The sequence below is a fragment of the Parus major genome, chromosome 1 (genome assembly GCF_001522545.3).
Source record: "Parus major isolate Abel chromosome 1, Parus_major1.1, whole genome shotgun sequence".
Classification (NCBI taxonomy): Eukaryota; Metazoa; Chordata; class Aves; order Passeriformes; family Paridae; genus Parus; species Parus major.
This window is the reverse complement of record NC_031768.1, coordinates 94,483,415-94,507,388: the sequence shown is the minus strand read 5'-3', so window position 1 is coordinate 94,507,388 and position 23,974 is coordinate 94,483,415. Positions and strand designations below refer to the sequence as shown.

The 23,974-nt window shown below is 40.7% G+C and overlaps 1 protein-coding gene across 5 annotated transcripts; it reads right to left on the bottom strand.

Moving 5' to 3' along the window:
• Positions 1-444: 444 nt before the first annotated feature.
• On the bottom strand, positions 445-23,909 carry TFG (trafficking from ER to golgi regulator). 5 transcript variants are annotated; one of them, XM_015625028.1, is made up of 9 exons: positions 23,746-23,909; positions 21,282-21,386; positions 19,442-19,650; positions 12,755-12,838; positions 11,745-11,891; positions 10,120-10,287; positions 7,669-7,809; positions 3,673-3,762; positions 445-1,228 (listed from the first exon to the last, which is right to left on the bottom strand). In XM_015625028.1, exons 3-9 carry the CDS (start codon positions 19,623-19,625, stop codon positions 867-869), a joined length of 1,176 nt encoding a protein of 391 aa, XP_015480514.1. In that variant the 5' UTR covers positions 19,626-19,650; positions 21,282-21,386; positions 23,746-23,909; the 3' UTR covers positions 445-866. The 5 variants fall into 5 exon arrangements, with proteins under 5 accessions (XP_015480514.1, XP_015480524.1, XP_015480528.1 ...); XM_015625038.1 differs by having other exon boundaries at positions 445-1,225; XM_015625042.1 differs by lacking the exon at positions 3,673-3,762.
• Positions 23,910-23,974: the final 65 nt, after the last annotated feature.

Here is a 23,974-nt window from a genome sequence, read left to right as displayed (position 1 = left end):
GGCAAAGAACCACCCAGAAGAACTGTGGAGTCACAGTCAAAAGCTGGGGGGTTTTTATGAGTTCTTTTTTAAAGATACACATTTGGTTTAAATTTTCAAGTAATAAATGAATTCTCTCCCACACCTTGTTAATGCAAAATTGATAAGAGGCTTTAAGATTTTATGGACTGGTTCCTAACGATTTGGTAAAAGGGTCACTTGACAATTAATGACAGCTGACAGCACAAAACCACCCCCAGTTGTGAAACCTCTGTGAAAGCCATCTGCAGTCCAGCACTTCTCCATTTACAAATCCAGAACTCTGCCTCTCCTCCTGCAAACCCCAGCACACTGCTCTTTACCACGAAAAAAAGAGATGGAGCTCTTTGCCCCGAGTATGCACACTGGCCTTTAGCACAGTTGTCTTGTTCTGTATTCCCTAACTTCTAAAATCAAGATCAGGCATTTAATAGATTCAGGGTTTTTATTAGTTTTTCCATGTGAACATTACAATTTATAATACATCATATCTAGTTTGACTTCCAGAATGAATCTAATTTAGTACATCATGGTATTAGTAAAAACAAGCCTGATAAGTGGGCTAAACTTCCAACTAGTATCTTCATATCCTTCAGACAAGGCAAGCTAGAATGTCAATCACTTTACAGACATTTAAGTAGTGTTTTCCAAAAACCACCCAGCCCCAAATTAAACTAGGAAGCGAATACAATTTAAAGCAGGAAAGATTTGGTCATTTCCCTCCCCCAGCAGAATTTAATTAACAGCTATAGTTTTGCCTCATTACAGTTTTGGAATCTCAATTAAAAATCCTGGAGTCTGTCGGGATGGAATCGCACGTGTCAGTCGCTGTCTTCAGGGGCACGTCCTTAGCGGTAGCCGGGCCCGGGCTGGGTGTAGCCCTGCGGCCCGAAGGGGGGACGGCTGCGGGCGTAGGGGTTGGGCCCGCTGGGCGGGGGGGTCATGGTGCTGCCGGGCGGAGGGGTGAAGCCGGGCCGCGGCTGGAAGGTGCCCGGCGCCGCCTGGGAGCCGCTGTAGGCGGCGGGCTGGGAGGCCTGCGTGGTGTAGGGCTGCGGGGGGAAGCTGCCCGCCGGGTACTGCGGCGGCTGCTGCGCCGGCAGCTGCTGCGCCTGCCCCGGGAAGGCGGCGGCCGGGGCCGGGGCAGCCGCCTGGCTGTAGGCCGGGAACTGCTGGGCTTGCTGCGACGGGGGCTGCTGCTGGCTGTAGCCTGCTGGAAAGGCAGAGAGTAATGTAGGGTAAGAGACGCTAAAGAACAGTGGGTGCCTGCAGAAAGACCTTTCGTTCCTAATGGTCACAGTGACAAACGCAAAACGATGCAGGAAGCACAGAAAAGGCAAACCAAGCGCGAACTGCGAGTTTTCCTGCCTTTCACACAAGCGCACGGCCGGGGTTTTGGTGCACACCGTGGCAGCACAGCACACTGACAACAGTTACTAAAAAACAGTTTTCCTGTGACTGACAAGAAATAAAGAAAAAAAAGACAAGTAGTCTTTTCCTTAATATCACACACACAAAAAAAATCTTCATTGGCAAATGAGGCAAAATTCAACCCTTTTCCCAAATAAAACCTCCAAATTAAACTGCTTGATAATACTCTCAGGGTTTAATATAAGTCATGCCTTTGGTTAAATGATAGGTGTTTTCAGTTCTTTAGCGTTAAATATGAAAAGGTTATGTAGAACAGAACCCTTTAGCACAAAACTTCCATTTACATATGCCCCAAAAATTTGATGTTTCTGTATGAAACTTCTTCCAAAGGGAATTTCTCTTCTCGAAAATTTTAAAATGGAACAAAGTCCTTTCATGAAGAAATAGCTACTTTTATCCATCATGAAACACACCTGCAGCTACTTGCAATGAAACCTCTCCAGTGACTGGAATCCTGTCAGCATTAAACACCAGACACACAAATTATTAAAAGTGCACAGCCCTAAATGGAAAGAGTAAGGGTAAGAATGCACTGCAATAAACTCACCTTGAAACTGGGATCAAAATTTACTCATGGGACAAACTTCTGAAGGGTCCATTTTTTACACCCTTGTATAAATAGCCACTGTTGCCTAGTAGTAGATCTACAAGTGTGGGAAGGGATCCTGCTCTCAGGGAGACATGGGTTTGAAAGGAGACAATACTCATGAGAACTAAAGCAACACAAACAAAAAGATCCTATGACCCAACATCTCCAAAGGCAATAGGTCCTCAAAAAAACCTCTTTTTCTGAAGATTAATTGTGTACTAAGTTATGACAAACAGAGGTGCCCCCGTAAGTTTCTGGTGGCATTTCACTCATACTTGACAATGATGTTAATTGGAAAGCAAAACCCACATTGCACTTCAGCTTTCACAGGAACATCAGTAAAATAATTGATTAGATGATGGTAGGATAAAGTAGATTGAAATTCCTTTGTTTTCCCACTCAATTTTTAAGTCTAGAGAGTCAGACAGACCCTTCTACTTCCGACAGGCTTGCTACTTCTGAAATTATACCTCAGTACATCTGTCTCTGTAATCTAGTTACAAATGTAGGGGGTAGAAATCTGCAGAGAACAAGCCACCATATCGATGTTCAAACCAACAAGCTCTCACACAGTGCACAGGAACAAGGTCTGAGGCACAAACCTTTAGTCCAAGTATTCTAGGGCTCTTTTCCAAGCTAAGCATAGAATTTCTTTGTGAGCTCTGCAAATCTTCTCATCGATATAAAAACTGATGCACTCCCACTGTGCACCAAGAAAAGGTCACACTGAATCTGACCCACTTAATGGTAGTCTTTTGTTTAGCTTAAGGAGGATTTTTTAAAACAAGGAATGATAAATGCTTTGTATCGTCTTCTGAAATTATTAAGCAAAATGCAATTTGTTACAGAATCTATTCTTACAGGTTCATCCCTAAACCTCATCTAGATTATCATTCCTAGCATATACATATACTATGCATTCCTAGATGCCAGATGCTTCTAAAGAAACTGAAAGTTCTGAGGTCAAGTTTATTTTGGGTATACACCAAAGCTAGCTTTTCATACTTCACAGCACAAAAACCACTAGGGCACTAAAATATTCTTCTGCTGAAAGTCTACTGGCACCTTTACTTAAGGTATCAGCAAAATCAAAAACTAAAAAAGAAAAACTATCACTTGAAAGTTTCTCTGGGATTTACAGTATGCGTAATTTCCAAGGATTTACTGACTGACAGCTATGGTGTTTAGATCAGTAAATTTTGGACATGGAGATCATTCTAAGCACAAGAAATTGGGGCCATTTTAGACACCTTTGACATTTAAGGAAGCTAAATTGGGATGTTTAGTCACTTACTTGCTAGAATACCATGACTGCAGAGTATAATCCTGAAGTCTTCTCACCCTTCAGGTGATTCATTTTGCCTGCCTTTCTAACAAGGCATTCTGCTGACTAGTAATGACATCTGCCTTTGGTCACAATCAAGTAGGGTTGAACTTTGACTACATATTAACAACATAAACAGCTACAGTGTTCTCTTCCTGGCAATTTCTGAATTGTGCCAGTTCCCAAAAAGGAATACAGGGATCTGGGCAGCTCAGCACCCTGACCTGCCCCACAGGGTCAGGAACTGAAGCTGACAGGGTCGGGCACTGCAGGAGAGGTCCTGCAGCTGAGCTGCTGTTGCAGAGCTGCTTACCTGGGTACTGCACGCCATACTGCTGCTGGGGCTGAGCCTGCGGCTGCTGAGCAGGGTAACCAGGCTGCTGGTACTGCTGATACATCTGACCTAGGGATTAAAAACGCATTTCATTGAAGCCCAGTACCCTGGTGCATTACAGCCAACGATACCCTGACAGTTCAACAACACAGAAACAAACCCAATGACATCAAAGTACAGATTTTAGTTTCTGAAACGCGTTGTTCTGACTAAATAAAGTTTATCTAAAGAGTTACATGAGGCTTACTATTGCACATTTTCAGAGGCTGTCCCTTAGTTAGCACTACTCTGGTGGGTAACAGACCAGGAATCTTTAAACATCTTCATAACTGCTCCAGAACTTACACTGTAAATTAAAGTACTTCAAAAGTTAAACATGTCCTCAGATTGTCTGTTTAGATTATGTTTTTAAGACCATTTCTGCAACCAAGTACTGTAAGCAGAGCAGTACATTATTTATGCCGACCAAATTTTCCAGATAAGTCATCCATCTCTTACCATCGCCAAGTTTTCTTAAGAGACCCAGTGGTATACACCCGAAGCAAAAATAAAACCATACATTCTTAAGCTTGGTAGTCCAAGTCTATGCTTATTTTTCCTGCATTCACTGTTTTCAATTCCTGGGCCAGAAGAGGCAGAATATCTGTTCAGACAACCTATGGGTCCTGTTGAGGCTTTATGCTTCTGCTGTTTTTCAATCTAGTAAGTCACAGTCAAAGAACAAAATCAATTATCTGCCAAAACTAAAGCTTAGATGAACTGAAGCAGACATGGAAACTTTACTATTATCAAGTGTTACTGTACTATTATTCATTCTGCAAAGACCAGCAGACTGTATAAATAGACTGTAAATTTTATCTTCGGAGCTGCACCGGGAGAAAAGCAACTCAACTCTGCTCCAAGTCCTCTCAGACAGACTGTCCACACTGATTTAAAGTAACTCCTTATTTCTTCTTTTATCTGCATTATTTGCAGCTGAAAGGAGCAGTATTTTACATTCACACTAAGGTATTTAAAATACTTTATATTGATGCAGTCACTTAAAATATTATTTGGTGTGCAATTATTGTGGGATGATGAGAGTTCAAAGCACAAGGCTTGAAGAGAATTTAAGCCTGTTAACTCGATAATTAAGAATTAGAAAGCTCTCTTTCTGAAACTCATTTGATGTGGGGAAGTTCTGAGAGAATAACCAGCAGACTGCCTGTCTTGGGATAATTCCCTGCAGGCTAACAGAGAGACCACACTGGCACCTGCTGGAAATCCCAGGTAAAGGGATAGCAAAGAAAGAGCATGGAGTTTTACCAGAGATTTCTGAGAAAGCCTGCTGTTTTCTCCAAGGCTGAGGCATTACTGGGGAACAGAGAGGGGTTCCAGTGCCATTTAAGGAAACATTCTTAATTTATGGCAATGAATACAGGAGGGGATCCTATGGGTCCTCACACACAGAGTCTTCTCTCTCCCTGCATTTTTGTTCTGAAAACTAGATGAGCTACAGCACTAGTGTATGGTTTTGTACTTAGCAGGGCTTATTGCAGCAAAGAGTCTGCCAGCATTTACCATTGTTCCTGTGCACTGAAAAAGACTTTTAGTCTGATTCAGAATATAACCATTTACATATATTCACACAACATTCTTTTTCCTAGAAGACCATGAAGTGCTTGTGGGACTGAGATTTCACATGTATTTCAACAAAGACTAAAAAAGCATCCAAATCTGTATATAACTGCTTCTTGTGTGTGTTCAGGACTGAATTTAGTGGTAGAAAAGCACAGGCCACAAGACACAGCACTGTACTAGAACATCTTCGCTGGATTGATTTAATTGAAATTAGTGAATGCTGAAAACTTCTCAAGGGAGGCAGCCCTTCAGTAGTATCAGCACACAGAAGTGAGGCGATTCGGTATTCACACATAACCTAATAACCAATCACAATCATCACAGCATTGACTGGCAGAGAAAGCCATTAATTAATAAACCCTGATACACCAGAAGGACTGACACATGACTGGCATCACCAGTTTACTTATATCTTCAAAATACTGGGAAAGTGTATGGGGGAAGCAGACCTTGGGGTGTCTTGGGTTTTTTATGATGTGAACTAATAATCTTAAAACTAGTTTCAAAACTAGTTTCTCACAGAACCTGCAGTTCACCAGCAGTGCCATTTATGTGAGTCCATCCTGCTGAAAACCAAACAATCAAAACCTATCCAAAGTTATGGCTCTGTGGGGACAAGAGCACAAGCTCACAGACTAGCACTGGACCGAGGTGCTATCAAACCCCAGTGATGTATAAAAAACAACTCCATGTTTCAAAGAAAAATCTTTGAACACTTTGGAATAAAATTGATAATTGCACTTACATTATCCAGCTTTGGTGAGAGACTGCTGTTAACCACATACATACAATGCACAGCATAAGCAATGTATTTCTAATGAACAAAGACAAAAGTTGCTTCTGATCTTGTCCCAAAGACTGAACCACAGAGCAAAGAAAATATAACCAATACTTAAAAGACTGCAGTAGTAATAATAAAAACTACATAAAACCTTTTGTAATTAGCACTGTTGCATTATACTTTCCTTGACCCAAGTTTAGAAAAAATCACTGCATCTACTCTGATACATAAGCCTAGATAACATCTTCCACAAATAAGATGAGTTTTACAGAAACAAATTCTTTTCCCCTTCCCTGGTGTTAGCAGCCATACAGGATTCCAAGCTAGTGTTCCTAGTGCTTTTAAGTGTTTCACTTCTTTGTTTCAGTTCTAGTTTAACAGCAACATTTAAAACTTCTTACCTTACTGTATTAAACTAAAGTAAAAAAACCAAACTCATAAAATGCAAGTTCAGTAGCTGAGAATATGGTTTCTGAACATTAAATTTTCTCACTGCCAACAGATGAACCTGGAGCCCTTTTTCACAAAAAGTAACATAAACACCAAACTGCTCTATCTTTAAGCTACAAAGATGTCTCCTGCTATGTTTTAACACTTAAATATGCAAGAAAAGGCTGAAAAAGCAGGAAGTGTTTCACAAGCTCCACTGCAACCAACAGTATTCATACCTTTTTAAATATTATACATAACTACCAGTTGTTCAAATGCTCTGCTCGAAAAAAATATTACTTATTTCTCCTCAGGCAAGAAAATCCAAATGACTATGGATACTTGACCATCATCTCACATGTGTCTGAGTATTACATCAGTAAAGCAAGCATCAGGGGGCTCTCACTTGTGCCAACACCAGCACAGAAATAATTTAGTATTATTCTTCATATAGAGAAAGAAGCAACAAAGCAGGTTATTTCACAAACAGTTTAATCCAGAAGTGTGCTGGTCAGAAGGCTCAGTGCACTTAGAAAACAGCACCAGAAGAAATTATGTCCAAATGTAGGAAACCTCAGAATAGGTAAATTGTGGGAAGTTAAATAGCATTTTTAAGGGCATAGTGCAAACAAATCTGAATACCAGAGCTAAGACCTTTAAATTTAAAGGAGAGCCAGCTGAGCTCTCAGGAGTTAAAAGGAACTACCATGCATTTAAGATGTTATGGGGTTTAACTTGACTGGCACAGAGCCAAACACAAAAAGGAAGCCATGGAATACTATTTCCAGTCTGTTAGATAGAAATTATGAATAAACAACAGTTTTAATACATAGTAGACAAGTCCACAAACTGTTAGTTGAGTGAAAGCTCGACACAACACACAGTGTATGACACAAGCACAGATTCAAGCAGAAAACAGCACCAGGAAAATTCTTTCCCGTCTCCCTTTCAAAGAGCCACTGCTCCACCTGCTGTTCCTGCATCGACCAGCACGGGCAGTGAGGACAAAGTCTGTTCTGCCTAGGGGCGCACAGCGATTTGCAGTATCCAAAGGCATCCACTTTGGATGTGCTAAGTCTGCTAATTCAAGGCAGATTCAGACACCTTCCTTCACATCCAGTACAGTGGAAAAGCACACTGCTTACCTTCCACCTGCCCAGTCTGTGGCTGCGTGCTGGGGTAGGGTGGCTGCTGTGCCTGAACCCCAGGGGGATGGGCTGCAGAAGAGGAGGAAGCAATGCTGTCTGGCGTTCCTGATCGCTCCTCTGCAGGGGCACTGGGTGGTCCTAGAGGAGGAAGAACAAAATACAGTATGCAAAATGAACACCGAGTTTAAATTAAAAAATTCTAATACAAGATCCTTCCCTTGTGATGTTAACATTTTTTCCACTTCAGATTTACATGTGTGTCATACCCAAGCTAAAATTAGTGTATATTTGCACATCTAAACTTTCTTTCGAAAATATTGGTGGGGGTGGGGGGGATTTTTCCACCTATCTCTAGCTCGCTCAGATTTCATTCTTTTGAGGAACCTGACTCATTTGTTCATTTGTGAGATAAAATCCTTCGTGACAGAGTATTTTTTCAACAGCTTCAACTGCTAACCTTGCACACACACCCATGCACACACACTGAAGAGTTGCCATGTTTGGACACAACATGTACTTACCTATTTTTTCTTATCTGGAGCAAAGTTAAAAGGTTGCATGGAACTATCCAAATGGATTAGTGTCCTATTGTGAAACACATGGACAGGCCACAAAGCGTTTTACTGATAGTAAAATAGCATGTGAACAGAAAACCTCCAAAGAGGTGTTAAAATCATACACCCAGACAGGATATGGTAGGTTTCAGTCTAAAAGCAACTGTCTGCTCTGCTGATTTTGAAAATACTCCAACTAACACCCAAAGACAGCATGGAAACTGAGAATTCAGATTTGCTCTGCATTAGTAAGAAGTTCTTACTAAGAACTAGAAGAAACACACATGTGAACAAATGCAATATACTACAATTTAATGAAAAATATTTTGCTAGAAACAAAGGAGCTTAAACCTAGATATTTCCAACTGTATGAATGCTAAGAAACACTACTTTCAAATACCTGCTTTAAGCACAAGTACTAGAACTGCTGCCAGTTAATTTGCAATTTTAAGATAGTTATATTTACACAAGATAAATATGCATCCAACAAGCCTCTAATTGTGTTTTCATGTTAATCTTATTAGGGGAAAGTTAATTAAATCTGCCTATTACTTGATTTGCACTTATATACATAACTGCAGGATTACAGCTTTTAGGAATGGTTTTTCTTATACCCTGTTTAAATGGTCCTCTGTGGAGCTCTTTGTATGTTCAAAGAATGGTCATTTCGCTCTCTCAGAAATTATGGAGACACAAATATTGAAGTAACACTGATCAAAACATTAACTGATGGGGACAAAAACACTCATTCAAAAATTAGCTCAAATTTTCTGCCAGTTGTGCTTCACTTCCTCTTGCTTACTTGTTCAGATAGCCCATTGCAAATTTTCAAATACATGTGGTCTGTGAAAGAACCATGCTGTGACAATACCCAAAATGTCCCATGGAGGAAGAGATCCCACAAGAGGCCTGGTCCACAGACCAGTACTTCATACTGTAGACAACCACCCTCTGTGGGTACAACTTTGGATCCTGCACAATCACAATCACACGGTGATGATCTATTCCTTTTACTCCACACTTTTGCTATGGCAGCCATACTGGAGGAACGAGCTCCAGTTGCTACTGGCTTGCTCATCTGTATCATTACTTCACACATCATATAAAACTCACTCTCTCTGGAGTTGAGAGTACACAGCAAATCCTGTTAGCTAACAGCAGTTTCATTTTCATGTTTCAATGAACCATTAAACCTTGCCAGGCCTGCACAGGTGCTGTGCAAAATCACTTCCCTAAGTTCTGCATCACACTCCTTATCACATTCTACATTGAAGCCTTTCTAGCTTCAGTTATCCTGTCTCAAGCTGACAGCATTCAGTTTAGTATAATCAGTTTTCATATGCTTAGCATTTTATTACTAGGGCTAACAGTTCTCAGGTCTTCAAAAATAAATATAATTCAGTGAAGTATGTTATTCCTTTCTGTTCACAGTGAAAAAGTTGATTCCATTTACTTCTAAAATGAAAAAGAGAAAAGGCGGGACCATACAACACATTCTGAATGACCCAAACAGCAGAAGCACAAGCCAAGAACATGAACTGCAAGACCAAACCTTAAAGCAGAGCAGCGAGTTCTTCTGTCACTGTCAGATACCAATTAAGTTTGTCCACACAATAGCTTTAAGTAATTCAAATTAAAAAAAAATTGAAGCCATTTTCTACTCCAAGCTAAAACACAATGCTAAAATCAACAGCAACATTTCAATATTTTCTATACAAAAGTTAGCACACAGATACAACACCTTAACACAGCAAGTTTTAGAATTCTGAAAGGACATAGTGAACACAGAACGCAGCTTAATACATCCAACATACAAAGGCTTTGTTACAAATCAAAACTGGAGTCATCGATTATGAACAGGTTTAGCTTTCCTTTTCACCAGCCACATCCTTACCTGACACCTGATCATCTGTCAAGCCAAAGGCTGACATGACATTCTTGCTGATTTCATCCTGGTTCTTTAGCGGATCGAATGCAGACATGCTCGCTGCTATAACTTGAGTGGATGGCTTAACATTAGCGTCAGCAGCAGCAGGCTTTTCGTCCCTACCATCTACAGCATCTACAAAGCAAAACGCCCAGTTACCAGCTCTCCAGAACTGAAACACCAGCACACACACACATTGCACTACAGCAACTGCAACAACGCACACTTGGGGGGGCTTTGTAAATTTAACTGTTGAAATGTGCATGTTAGGGTAACAGTGAAGAATCACTGATTTATCTGAAACTGGGATGGATCACAAAGCTTAAGTTTCTTGCACATTTACTAAAAGATACACTAACACTGTGGACTATCAATATATATCACGTGTTCTGAAATTCAAAGGCAAAAAGCTCCTGCTTCAAACAAATGAATTGCCCACAAAGAATTCGAAATTAGAATATACAGTTGGATAGTTCCAACTTATTATGCTGTTTCATCAGCTGCAGTTTCTGGTTTGTACTCTAAAGTTCTCCACTAATTTTTCCTAAACTGACAGGTTGAGATCTTTGCAACTATATGCATAACTAAATCCCTCAGAAATGCCTTAGCTAATAGTGCCACATTTTCTGTTAAAAGCAAACAACTACAGATAGATACAGACTGGGTAGTTTTGTTTACACTCTTAGACCATCACTCTAACCTCCTTCCAAATAGTCTGTAACCAGAATCCATGGTATTCCACTGAAATTACTAATTGCATATTTTGTAGGAACAGGGCTGGGATTTTTCTAAGCAACAAAAGCAGTAAAATTTCAAAGTCCAAAAACAAAAGCAACATTTTCTAAAAGGCAGGCTGATGTTTTTGTTCACCCCTTTACTCAGAGCACTTTACTTCATGATTATGTCATTATTTTTTGTCTCCATCTTACCTAAACTCTGTAGTTAAGCACACAGAGATAGAATATTTGCAGTACAACTGCCCTAAGCTAGGAGATCAATACCTCAAAACTATGAGAACAAGACTTTCTTTCCCATTTTGCCCTCCCCCAAAAATCCTTTCCCACCCCTACCTGCACCCTTGTGCTGCTTACCCTGAGACAGCTCTGATGCTGGTCTGAGCGCAAAATGTGTGGATTCAATTTCCTAACCTGGCAAGAAAAGTGGATATAATTTTTGCTGAATTGACATCTGACTGTTTTAGTGAATCAAACTTGCTTAGCAACACAAGATAAGCACCAGAGCTAGCCCAAAGTAAGCAGAGGGGACTACTCAACTGGGAGCAAGAACTCTTCAGCAACAAACTATTAATTTGTCTAAAAGCCCTCTCAAGACATTGGGGGGTTCACAGGTGTTAGTTACAGTGTTTTCATACATTGAGACAAAACCTTGGATTCTGAAGTTTAATTCCTAAATTAGTTCAGTACTTTACTCCAGAAACCTCGAACGATAAACCACTACACTCTGAAATAACTAAAGCATTAAAAATTAAGTTCTGGGCCATCAAGCAACAATTAAATATGATCTGTGTTTCACTTTGTTAAACAGCACACCACTCTGCAAGTCAAAGCAAACAACTCTGCCAGGCTGCCTACCACTCTCAGGCAGATTAGTGGAAAGCCCTGGTTCCGCTGGCGGTTCTAAACAGTCCAGTAAACGATTGACTTTATTGCGAAGTTCTATCAGCTCTCGGCGCAGGTACTTCACCTGATTGGATTCTAGGGGTCTTGGTTGTCCATTCACTGCAAAACAGCAATTAGATAAACTTAAGACTGTAGTAACATCCAGTTTAAGCTGACAAAAAAAATTCCAACTTTGACTTGCTTGCAGCACCATCACTCTTTGTGAAGTTTAAAGCGACAAAGTTTAGTCCACACACACTGAACTCATTTTAGAGCTTACTGTTCCTTTAATATAATCTCAGTTCAGAAAAAGCTACAGGTCCAAAGCAAAGTCCACAGCAAGTGTCTGCATTGTTTACTCATTTCCCTGAATATACCCTGAATGATGCAGTGGTTCTGGAAAGCTGTACCTTTAGAACTGACATGGCACACACAACACTGTTGCAAATTATGAATAAGGTCAGTGTCCAAGTTAAAGTCTCGGAACTACATGCTAAGTTACCTACAGTAGCTTGAAAATAAAGAACTTTTACACAAAGGCTAAAGGATAAATGTTAAGATTATTCAGCTCCAAACAACTAACACTAGTTTGGAGCAGGGTACCACTGCAAGATAAGTGTCAGCTTCAAATTCTCATGCACCTGTGAAGAAAACCCCACAAATGCCAGAGAGCAGAAGAGAACATGGAAAAAAGTACTAAGGAAGAAAGAACCACTGATCACATGTATATGCATACATGCCAAATACTTTGAGCAACCTTACAAAACACAGTAGTTTCAGTTCCCATTAAGTTCGGAATTCTCACGAAAAACATCAAGAGAAAACAGATATCATGTATTAACTCAGCAGCTCCAACTTACTGTTTGCATTTTCTTCATCTTCTGACATGACAAATTTAAAGTTTTTTGTACTACTGAAGTACTGCCTGAATTTTAATAAATATTATTTAAAAGAAATAGAAAAATACTGTCTTCTATACTTACCAAACAATGTCAGCTTAAGTATCCTACTGCATTGAATTGCAAAGGAGAGATCTGAGCTATCAAAAATTGTTATAAGATCTCCATCTGAAAAGAACAAGAAAAAATTACATTAAAATTATAGCCTCTAATTACTGACCTTCATATCAGGATGGAAGTGTTCCTTCATTACTCAAAAATAACTTTCCCTATCTGATTGTGATGTTGCTAGAAAAAATGTTTATTATTTTAGTGCAAGAATCAGTGTGCAGAGAAATCATGCACAGAAGGTAGGACAGATGCATGACTGGCTCTAAAAAAGAGTCTTCTGACATTAGCCCTTTGATGTTCCATATAGTTCATCGTTCTTTTATGTTAACATACAGGATGAAACATTAGAGCTAAGAGTTCACAAAGTCCAGTGCCAGGAAGAATGAGGCTACCAGTAAAAAGTGAGATGCCTATGCCAAGTGGCTCTAGAACCGGGCTGTTCACGAACAGAGAGAACTCAGATAAATGCACAAGCCAAACCAAATTCAATTTTTAAAAACCAAAATAAAATTTCAAACGTCTAGAGCACTTCCTCAGGTTATATTCAAAACATAGGTTGCAAGACTACTACCATTCCCTTGCTGAAAAACAAAACTCATGTGTAGAAGTGAATAGTGAAGGTCTCTCTCAGCTTTAACCCACAAATAAGTATGAAGACACAAAGATGCCAGAGTAGTCAGAAGAAAACTTCTCTCAAAAAGGAATTTGATACAAAATCACAATTCTTAGGCATGGATTTCTTCCATGTCACGTGTCAGAGGATTCTGGCGAATTTGCACATTTGCCATCTGTCACAGGAACTATATTCGAACTGGATGGGATCATTTATTCTTAAGATACAAAGGGCTGTGCACAAAGCACTGATCACCTTTAATCGTACTAGTCCTCAAAAGTGATACCAAGTTCCCATTAAGTCTGGTCTCTCACAATTTTTAAATTGAGTCAAGGAAAGCTACATTAACATCTTTGCTTACTCAACAAAATCACAACTAAAGACTATTGTCTTCGGGAGGAAAAATTTTCTGGTGTTTAATACATTCAACAGGTTGTTCATCGCTTAAATGAACCCAAGCTAAGCAGCGCAAAGGAAAGAGTGGGAGCGCGTTATCAGGAAAATGTGTTCTGGCAAAGGGATAGCAGGAACACTTCCTTCAGCAGTTTGATGACTGGGAACAGAGGTGAAAGACCATCCAACTAGAGAAGTTTCACCTTGAAAAGCAACAGTTTTTAGATAAATGCCACACAGCTTGGAACAAAGCCAACTCAGTGCTGCCCAGGCTCCTCTATGAAACACTGTAGCAAGGGGGCTCTGCGGACGGACACAGGAACAGGTTTTCCATTACAGATGACCTCCTTAAAATTCTTAGTGTATATAAATTCCTTACAGATTGGTGACAAGGGCAAACTGTATCTAAGTTACGGTTAAAATTTTCAAATAAATTAATGCTTCAGAATGAATAGTCATAAAACACGTGATATGAAGTCAAAAACAGCTCAGAATTTTAAGAACTACATATTCTGTCATCCCTGACTACAAGTAACACCTCTGCAATGGAAGGTTTTCTTAAGTACTATTAATAACACAGTGCCTGTCAGACTTCAAAGAAGGTGCTTTCTAACAAAATTAAGTTACAAACACTAATAAAGTGATGGCATATAAAATAATTTTCAAGTTTTCCTGAAAAAAATACTGTTGCCTCCCAAGATTTTTTTAATGCAGTTTTCACTTTCACAATCTTAAAAAGACATCTGTTGATAGCAGTATCAGTCATGGATTCTCTGAGTAGAGACTGGAAAGTCTCCAGAAATGAGGGCTCCAAACCCCACCAGGCAGCCTGCTCCAGTGACACACTGCCCTCCTGGCCAAAACTCATACTCAGCCTCTCAAACTGCAATTTCTGGCTGCTGCCATCTGGTGCTACCGCAAATGGTTCACATTCCATAGCCTTTGCAACTCCCTTTCCACTGGCTCAGCCCCCTCTGCAGCACAGTGAAGAAGCCCAGCTCCCTCCCATGCTCCCTGAAGGCCGTCTGCACAAATCCCCTCCCTGTCCTCATCACACCCTGCTGGACCCCTCCACAGCTTTTCCAAGTCTGGAGTGCACACATTACATGAGCACAAACATGCACCCCTCACTGGTACCACCTCACCAGTGCCAGGAAGAGGAGGATCCGCATCCCTGTTCGCAATTATGATCCATAACAGGATTTGAACAATCAGACTTTATCAAAGTTAAACAGTTTTTTTTAATTTGCCATTAAAAATGGGGTATGATGAGGTGTGGGCTCCCTCCAAATCAAACACTTTCTCCAGCTTTTTAGTAACCTTTCCTAAACGCTGATTCCAAAATCCACTGATGTCTTAACACAAAGCCCTTCTATTCCTTATTATCATGGTAACACAATAAATGATAATTACTTCTCTTAGCAATCCGCAACACTGGCAAACCATCCTTTGATGCTCTTCTGTCGTACCAGACACACTCAGATTCACTGTCTGAACAAAGATGCATGTTCTAAACAGTCTATCCTGCACAGTGAGATGAACATGCACATCAATATACATGGCTTACATGGATTAATGTCACCCAAAAGAACTGGGATCATTCCATCTTAATTCTCCCTCACATATTGTAACCTTTAGGATGAGGGCATTAAGAAGAATTAATAAATTTTCTATTTTAAATTGTTAGCAGAAAAAAAAAAGGCTGAGAAGCACCAAGTAGAGAATCTTGTTAGATGCATAGCCAGTTCTGTAATTCCTATTGACAGCCATCAAGCTATTAGCCAAGAAGAGTATATGCTAGGTTTCGTAAGGTATAAAGCCACAGAAATGTCTGACAATTTAAGTATATTAGATTTAGCAAAAAACTTTTCATCTTAAGGAATGCCAATGAAGCTTAATTCCTGTTACCATGATACAGATAAAATTAGACAATATTAACTATTTTCTGTTGGAAAATAAAACAGACTTTCCTTTATTTTCCCTACTTGTCTTGTTATTTTAAGATCTTTCTCGTTTTTACAAGGGACACAGCTTACCCTCTCTACAATTTCTCATGTATCACATTCTCTGTTTTACCAATTATAATTTTTTTCCTTCTATAAACTAGTGACTCCCTTAACTAAGCACTACACTGTAAGGTATTTTAGCATTAATGCTGCATCACGATGATGAATTTCAACCTTGATGACATTAGAAGTCTGCCTCATTCCTTTGCCCTGCCAACTGCTTCATCATCTACTAGACTTATCCACCCTTACAGTTCTCATTTAGTTCATTTTTGAAAAAACAAAAACAAAACACAAAACCCTACACAATCAAAAAACCACACAACATCAAAATGTAGTTTTCCTTCACTCTGGTAAATTTACCAAAGGCTGAGAGATTACTGACTAGCACAGCAGCTTGAATACATGCAGTATGACTAAACCATCTTCTATTACAAAGTAATGAAGAACAAGAGGAAAAAGGCCAATCTCGTATTACACCCTCTATTTTAAATTCAAGCATAACTTTTTTTAAAAAGTAAAGTTCCTGTTATTGGCTCTGTAGGGCCTTGTAGCATGTATAACTCAGTAACATGGTGGGCCTAAGACACAATTTTACTCTTTGATTCATACAAATTCATTGCTGACAGTACTCGTTAGTTTGTTTGGGGTTGGGTTCTTTTTAGCTGACATTGGGTTTTGTGTACTCAAGAACTTTAAACAGGACATGAAAATTGTTTCACATCTAGCAGAGCAATTTCCTTAGCTCAGGAGTTTGTAAGCTTGAATATAAAACTGGACTTCACAAAGCAGCATTCAACCTGAGGCTTCTTTTCTCTGATAATTAATAAAAACACCACATAACCTAAACATAATGTAGCAATATGGAGGGGTAGATGAAGAATTCTTTGAACACTCAAAGATTGTGCACATGAGTTTGGAGAAGACCCAGATGGAGGCTGTGGAAGTAGTGGACATAGCTTAAATGGGTCTAAGGATCTCCTCGTAACAGATCCAGACAAGCATTCCTGGAGGTCTGGGGGGATAAGTAACAAAACAGAAATAGCTGAAATGTACATATTCCAATGCATCTAATGACTGGGATATATTTAAGGAACAATCTCAGCTTAGTTGAAATGAAGTTAAAGATATATCAGCTCTCATATGACAAGTAAATTGAAGCCTTATTAACCTTTTCCTTGATCACCTCTGATATTAAGAACATTTATTTGTTTAGAGTAGCAATGACCAGCTAACATACACTGAAATCAGAGTGGAATAGTAGTACATTGTGTGTGGGCTGGATGCCACGTACCCACCAAAGCCACTCCATCACTCCCCTCCACAAGTGGCCAGGGCAGAGAACATACAAGGAAAAGGACAAGATATGATATAAGAACAGGGAGAGATCACAAACCAATTACGGTCATAGGCACAACAGACTCAACTTGGGGAAAAATTAACTGAATTTATTACCAGTCAAAATCAGAAGGGAGAATACACCTTTCAACACCTCCTTCCTTCCAGCTCTTTCTCTTCCTTCCCCAGTGATGTGGGGGCACAGGGAATGGAAGGTTATGGTTTCTGCCACTGCTCAGGCAGAGGAGTCCTTCCCCTGCTCCAGCCTGGGGCTCCTCCCATGGGAGAGTCCTCCACAAACTTCTCCAATGTGAGTGGATCCCAAGTGGCTTCAGGAAGTGCTCCAACATGGGTCATTCTTCCATGGGGTGCAATCCTTCAAGAACAGCCTGCTCCAGCATGGGCCCCACACAGGGTCACAACTCCTACCAGGAAACCTGCTCAAGCATGGGCTCCTCTCTCCATGGGTCCTGCCAGGAACCCATGCCTGTTTCAGCATGGGCATCCCACAAGGTCACAGCCTCTTCTCAAGCATCCAGCTGCTCTAGTGTAAGGCTCCTTCCTCTACAGGCTGCACTTCCATGCAGGTGGATGTCTGCACTTCCACGGACCTCCATGAGCTGCGGGGGCACATTCTGCCTCACCATGCTCAGCACCACAGGCTGCAGAGGAATCTCTGCTCTGCCACCTGAAGCATCTCCTAACCCCTCCATCTCCACTGACCTTGGTGTCTGCAGAGCTGTTCCTCTCACATATTCTTGGTCCTCTCTTCACTGGCCAAAACTACACCTGTGCCATAGTGCTGCATTTTTTTTTTTTTTCTTTTAAAAAAAAAATGTTACCACAGAGGCATTACCACCATTTCTGACTGATTTAGCCTTGGCCAGAACATCTGTCCTGGAGCTGCCTGGCTTTAGCCTCCCCTGTAACCCCCCTACTACCAAAACCTGGCTATGCAAACCAAATGCAATACTGAGACAAAGAAAACTAAAAGTAAAAACAGGAAGTCTCTGGACTGTGAAAGACAACCAAAGAATGAAACTGTAATTACTGTCTCCATCATACACCATTATCTTATTTTTAATATAACAGAACAGTATACACTAAAAACCCCAGAGGACCATACTTGAAGCGCAGGTAAGAATGCAAAACAACCAAACTAACTTGAAGCTTTAACCTAATAAAAAAACATCCAATCTCCTTTCACCATTCTCATTTCACTCATTTCAGAAAAAAAAAAAAAAATGCGGTAAGAGGGAAAATGAAACCACCACAAATCTGCTGAGCTCCCTTTCACTAGAGATCATGACCCAAAATATTGGTCAAGACCCAAGACCTACACTATTTACAATTTTGATAAGCAGCATCTCAAAAGCTTCATGAACCTCAAAAGATTGTTTCAGGGTTATTCAAAGTGGAATTTTATTGCTTAGATATATGAATGAAAGTTGACATTTTAGGCAGCACAGGCAGCACTAAGGTCTCCTAGGGCTATTAAGAAAAATGAACCTCAACACTTCAGTAACGTGGCACTTTTTACTGTGCAACAGCATAATCATCAGTCTTTAACAGACTGGATTTTATCACTTCATTCCAAGTTTCATTTTATGAACACCATCCCTCTGTCCCAATTAAGTAATTTATCCATGCCACATTGACATTCAAAGAGGAAAAGCCCTCCAATCAGAACTTGCTGTCTCTATGCATCTCAAATAGAGCTCTCTTCATTCTGTGGAAGTCCTTAAGGTTATGTTTATTTTAACACTAATGATCAGTAATTTCTCTGGAACAACCAAAGTGATTCAAATGGTCCCAAAGAGGAAAGATAATTTCTAATGCATATTTCAAGTCGAAATTATTTTTCTAATCTTTATTGATGGAGAAAAACAATCAAGAATTACCACCACATAAATCAAGTTTTCAGTCTTATAAGAACTTGTGTTAGGTCATACATGTTTATTCTCTTTTCATCTTCAAACCCACTGAAAACTCAAAAAAAAAAAAAAAAAAAAATTGGAATGAGTGAACAGAAGGGAAACCTGCAATCGACTTCTTGCAACAGCAGAAAGTGCACTTTCAGGAAAAAAAAAATTGAGGAAATATTTCAGAAAAAAAATGGAGGAAATGCTATTAAGAGAGTATAACAAGAGATCCAGCTTCTATTGTCTGATTAAAAAGATTTCACAATAAATCACTTGCATTTGTCCGTGACATTGGACAATTCTGAAAGGTGAATTTCAAAGTTTCTACCCACACTGTATCAGAGTAACAGTAGTAAATTAAACCTCAACAGTAGTTATTAAACCTTACCTTCATCTTTATATTTTATTGTGACTTCATCATTGCTCAGAAGTTTTCCTCTAAAAACTCTTTGCATCATTAGCACCAATTCATCATAGGTGATATCTTCATTATGAATAGGGATTCTCCTAATATCCTCCCCAAGCTGAGCTTTGATGATCAGCTTCCCACTTAAGTCCAGCTGCCCATTCATGGTGGATTCCTTATCGCCTGCAGACCTGTTAGCATCAAAACATTACAAACATTTTAAAAAACTGAACTGTTAGTTATTTTAATCTATCTGATGATGGTTCTGAAGCTTTACATTATCACCTTATTCAATTACTTTTACATGCCCCCTGTTATGAAAAAGAACAAATGGCTTTTCTTTTTTCATTTAAGAAAAGACTGCCGAAACAAGTATCTTATCTCAAAGATTTCAGCCTGTAAGATAGCTTTACTAAGGGGATCAAGATGAATCATGTATCACTTCCTGAACAAGTGCAGAGCTAAACAGTGGTTTATTGTCAAATGGATGATCAGAACTCACTGCAGGTTCCTCTCCAGAAAGGAAGACACACAATTTTTTAATTTTTAAAAATTTTGACTGGGATATTTTAACCAAGATTTTAGACTTTTAAAAGCAGCTCAATAGACGACACATGAGCTACTCATTGGGCTCAACATGTGGTCAGAACAGTCTGTTACTTTCCGTGTTTTAAGAGGTGAACAACTGTTCCAACTGAATAGGAAGTGCAACAAAGCCATCTTGTGTACTAGCAGCACACAGCATATACTAATATTATATTTTAACATTTTATGTAAGAAAATTTAAAAATTACCACTTTGTATTAAGCATCTCTCTTTGAAAACACAAAGGCTTTACATTTAAAGATCTATAACTACAGCAAAGTTACTCAAAAGAGGAATGAGAGGCGAAAAAAAGCCCCAGAAAAGGAGATCCAGGTAGTTAGTCAAATGTCCCCTCCTATTTTCACTGCTCTGGACAGAGCCAAAACAACAGATCTGGAACGAGGAGCAACTAAAGAAGCAGTTATCTTAACATTTGAAGTACAGTTAGTGGCGAACTTAAAATATAGGTAGCCCATATCCAAATCAAGATTTCTGCAGCCACATGCAGGAAAGTATATGTTATTAATTCTCTTGTGCAAGGAGAGCTCTCAGAGATATGCAGTCATTTTTCCTTTACCTTTAATGATGTTATAACACAATGCCCTATAAGAAAAATTAGTTTTGCTATAATCAGTCTATTTTTAAAGTACTGCAAGGAAAATTCTCTCCTACCAGAAACAAGACACTCAGCTAAAACCTTTTAATACATTCCCATTCCTTGATGCACCTGTATAGATTTAACTTTACTGTTTCAGTGACATTTTGCATTAAAAAGCTGCAGTATAATGCTATATTTAGATTGCAATTAAATTGGGGGGGGGGATAAAGCAAAGATTTCAGGCAAAGCTCTTTGTTTAGTCCAAAAAGATATAAGTAATTATTGAACAAAACTCACTCTCCTAATCACACATAAGAGGAGGTAGGTGGATACAGCCTAATTGCAGGGAAAAGGGACCTGCAATTAACACAGCCACATTGCTGCTGATGCACTGTGATGAAACTCTGAGATTTATAGTATTGTTAATGCTCACTAATGCATTATTCAGGTTTTGCAACATAGGAGTCTTGACTACAGGCACATCAACCCAGCCTAATTAAATCAGATTTAAAAGCATAGGGTTTTGCACAAGTTGGTTGGTTACTGGAATTTTTTTTAATTTAACCATTAAAAAATAAAATAGTATTGACCCATAGGTTTCCTTTCATCTGCTTTCCAAAAATACATATTTATCATTACCTTGTCTGTCTTAGTGATGTTGGATTATTGGACAGTTTTCCCACCTCACTTCAGGACAGAGTTAAGATTAGCCGCCATGCACTATCAGTGGCAGAGAACAGTAAGCTGCATCAGAAAATAAACATATTTACAGTCACACTTCCGTAGAATGACACAATTCACATCAATCTTTCACTTTAGAACTTCTTAGTGAACATACCCAATTAAAAAAAAATCCCTTACTTTATCCACAATGTAACAATCAGATTTACATTTTTGAGTATTGTAGAATTTGCATTCGTCTAAAACAGCTCTTGAACAAGACTTTTAAGTTCATAATAGAAGATAATTTTTATTTTTTTTTAATTTTATAATGGCATGTAGGAATCCCTAACAATAATGTATTCCTTTCCAGGACAGTCTCCAAGAGATGATGTAGCACACAGAACAGTCCAACAGGGAACACACCTGGCTCCTCCCTCTGACCCCATGCGTGTACCCTTCTGGCTACTCCTCTCTCTCACATGTACAGCCAATTTCAAAAATCCATAATCTGATTTTTAGATGATTCACTGCTAACCAGAGAAAAAAAAGTAGGCTCCCCATTATCCACATAAAGCTTGGGTTCCCAGCTCTTCTCTTTCAACTCAACTGGAAGTAAACCGGAACATACAGGATGAAGTCAGAGTAGAGGCAAACCCCAGAGAAGACACAAAGCCACTCTCTGGTTCTCAAAGGCTGAGGCTGCTCCCCTCATCCTGGGTACAAAATGCTCTCCTTTAAAAAGAGAGCTGCTCCTGACAGTGAGAGACTGTTGTGACACACTAAGCAGGGGAACAGTAAGAGACTACTTTTCTGATGCCTCACTCACATTTTATGAAATGAGTAAGGCATGAAGATAGCACCCCTTTCACCCCAGAGCTGCTACAGGTCCAGGGAAGTTTACTGCACTGGACAAATATGAGATACAGATAATGCATCTAAGAGTGGCTGAACCAAAGAGTTCACTTAGCTACCCCCTCATGTTGTTTAAGCATTAGAGCTGGGCACTGGTTTTGCTTCTTCAGCGTTACAATACATGCTACTCAGAAACTGTTAACAGTAGGAACCGAACCTCACTTGTTAGTCCTAAACATACACATTTTGGTGGATGCAGCTGAACTCCTGGGGCCTTTCAACAGACAAGGTATCACTTGTATCTTTGTGCAAGGAAAGGAGCTACTGTAATGCCTTATTTATCAGCACTACACACAGAAACCTGCTGTCTGTCAACGACTATGAAAAGATAGTAAAAGAACATTTAAATGCACTTTTTTTTGGTCCAGCTGTTCTCCATTCTGCTTGAAGGTGTCCAGATTTAAAGACACAGATTTTAAACACTGCAGCTGCTTGCAACTGTTACAGAAAACTATGTAAAATATTCAAATCACTGAATTACACAGCACTAAAGCTTTTTCCCCTCACTATGACACAGCTGAATGGATGACTCCATTGAGAGAGTTTTTCAGAGAACACATCCAGAATGCACACTAATGAGCTTTTTAACAAAATCTGTGTGTGTCTACTTTCCCAGGGTGGAGAGGAATCAACCAACCAAAAAACATTTATGTCTCCATGTTTCAGACTAAAGATTGCTTCCCATAGGAATCACACTGACATCTTTCTAACCTTCCTGGCGTTCTACTTGCATTTTGCAGGTACATACTTTTCCTCCCCTCCTGGCTCACTTTCTATTGGCATCATGCACTAATCTAGGTGGTGCATGTGGACAGGGACTGCCCAATCTAGGCCAGTCACTTCAGGATCCCCTCTAAAACCAGCATCTCATCACCACGTTGTATTTCACTACCCTTTTTGCACAGCAGCAGAGAAAAACAGCCTTGCCCAGGCAAGGGAAGGACACACTCCTGCTTCAATTTTTCCCGTCAAACAGGGTTAAGGATCAGGATGAAGTCGACAGAAACACGAGCAAGCAGGACTGCCTCCCAGACGCCAGCCGAGAGAGAGCCATGAGTTTTCCCAAGGCAGGTGGGGGGGGTGACGCGAGGGAGCAGAAAGGAGAAGAGCTCTTTTCGCTTTTCTCCAGTTCCCACACGGGCAGGCCCGGCCCAAAGGGGAACAGAAGTCACAGGCAATCCCTGACTGGCAACGAGGAGCCGGCAGTTCCTGTGGCTCCCAAAGGAAAGCGGCTGGGTGACCCCGGGAGCCCCTGGCCGTGCCGAGGGAGGGATCCCGGGATCTCCCGCTCCCTCGGGCCCAGGAGGCCGCGGGCCCTTTCCGCCTCCCTCAGCCGCGGCCGGGGGGACGCGAGGGGTCTCCCGGGCCCTCCGCCAGGGGCCGCGCAGCCCCTGGCACCGGGGAACGATGGGGGGCGGGGGGGAGGAGGGGGCGGTAGGCTCGCCCCAAACCCAAAGCTGCCCCTCTCTCCCTCCTTCCCGCCGCTTCCACGGGCGGCTGCCCCCGGGAGCAGCCGCCGCTCTCTTACTCTGGCTTCTCCGCCGTCGCACCGGTGCAGCCCCCCCGTCCAGCCCCTGGCGAGTCCCGGGCACGGCCGCCGCCACCGCCCGTACGTGGCAGGGCAGAGAGAAGGGGCCGGAGGGAGGCCGGGCCTGCGCGAGTCGCGCGCGTGCGCACTCCGCCGCGCGGGGCCCCGCCCCCCGGCCAACATGGCGGTGTCTCATTGCCCGCGCGCCGCCTCAGCGCTGCCATGGCGA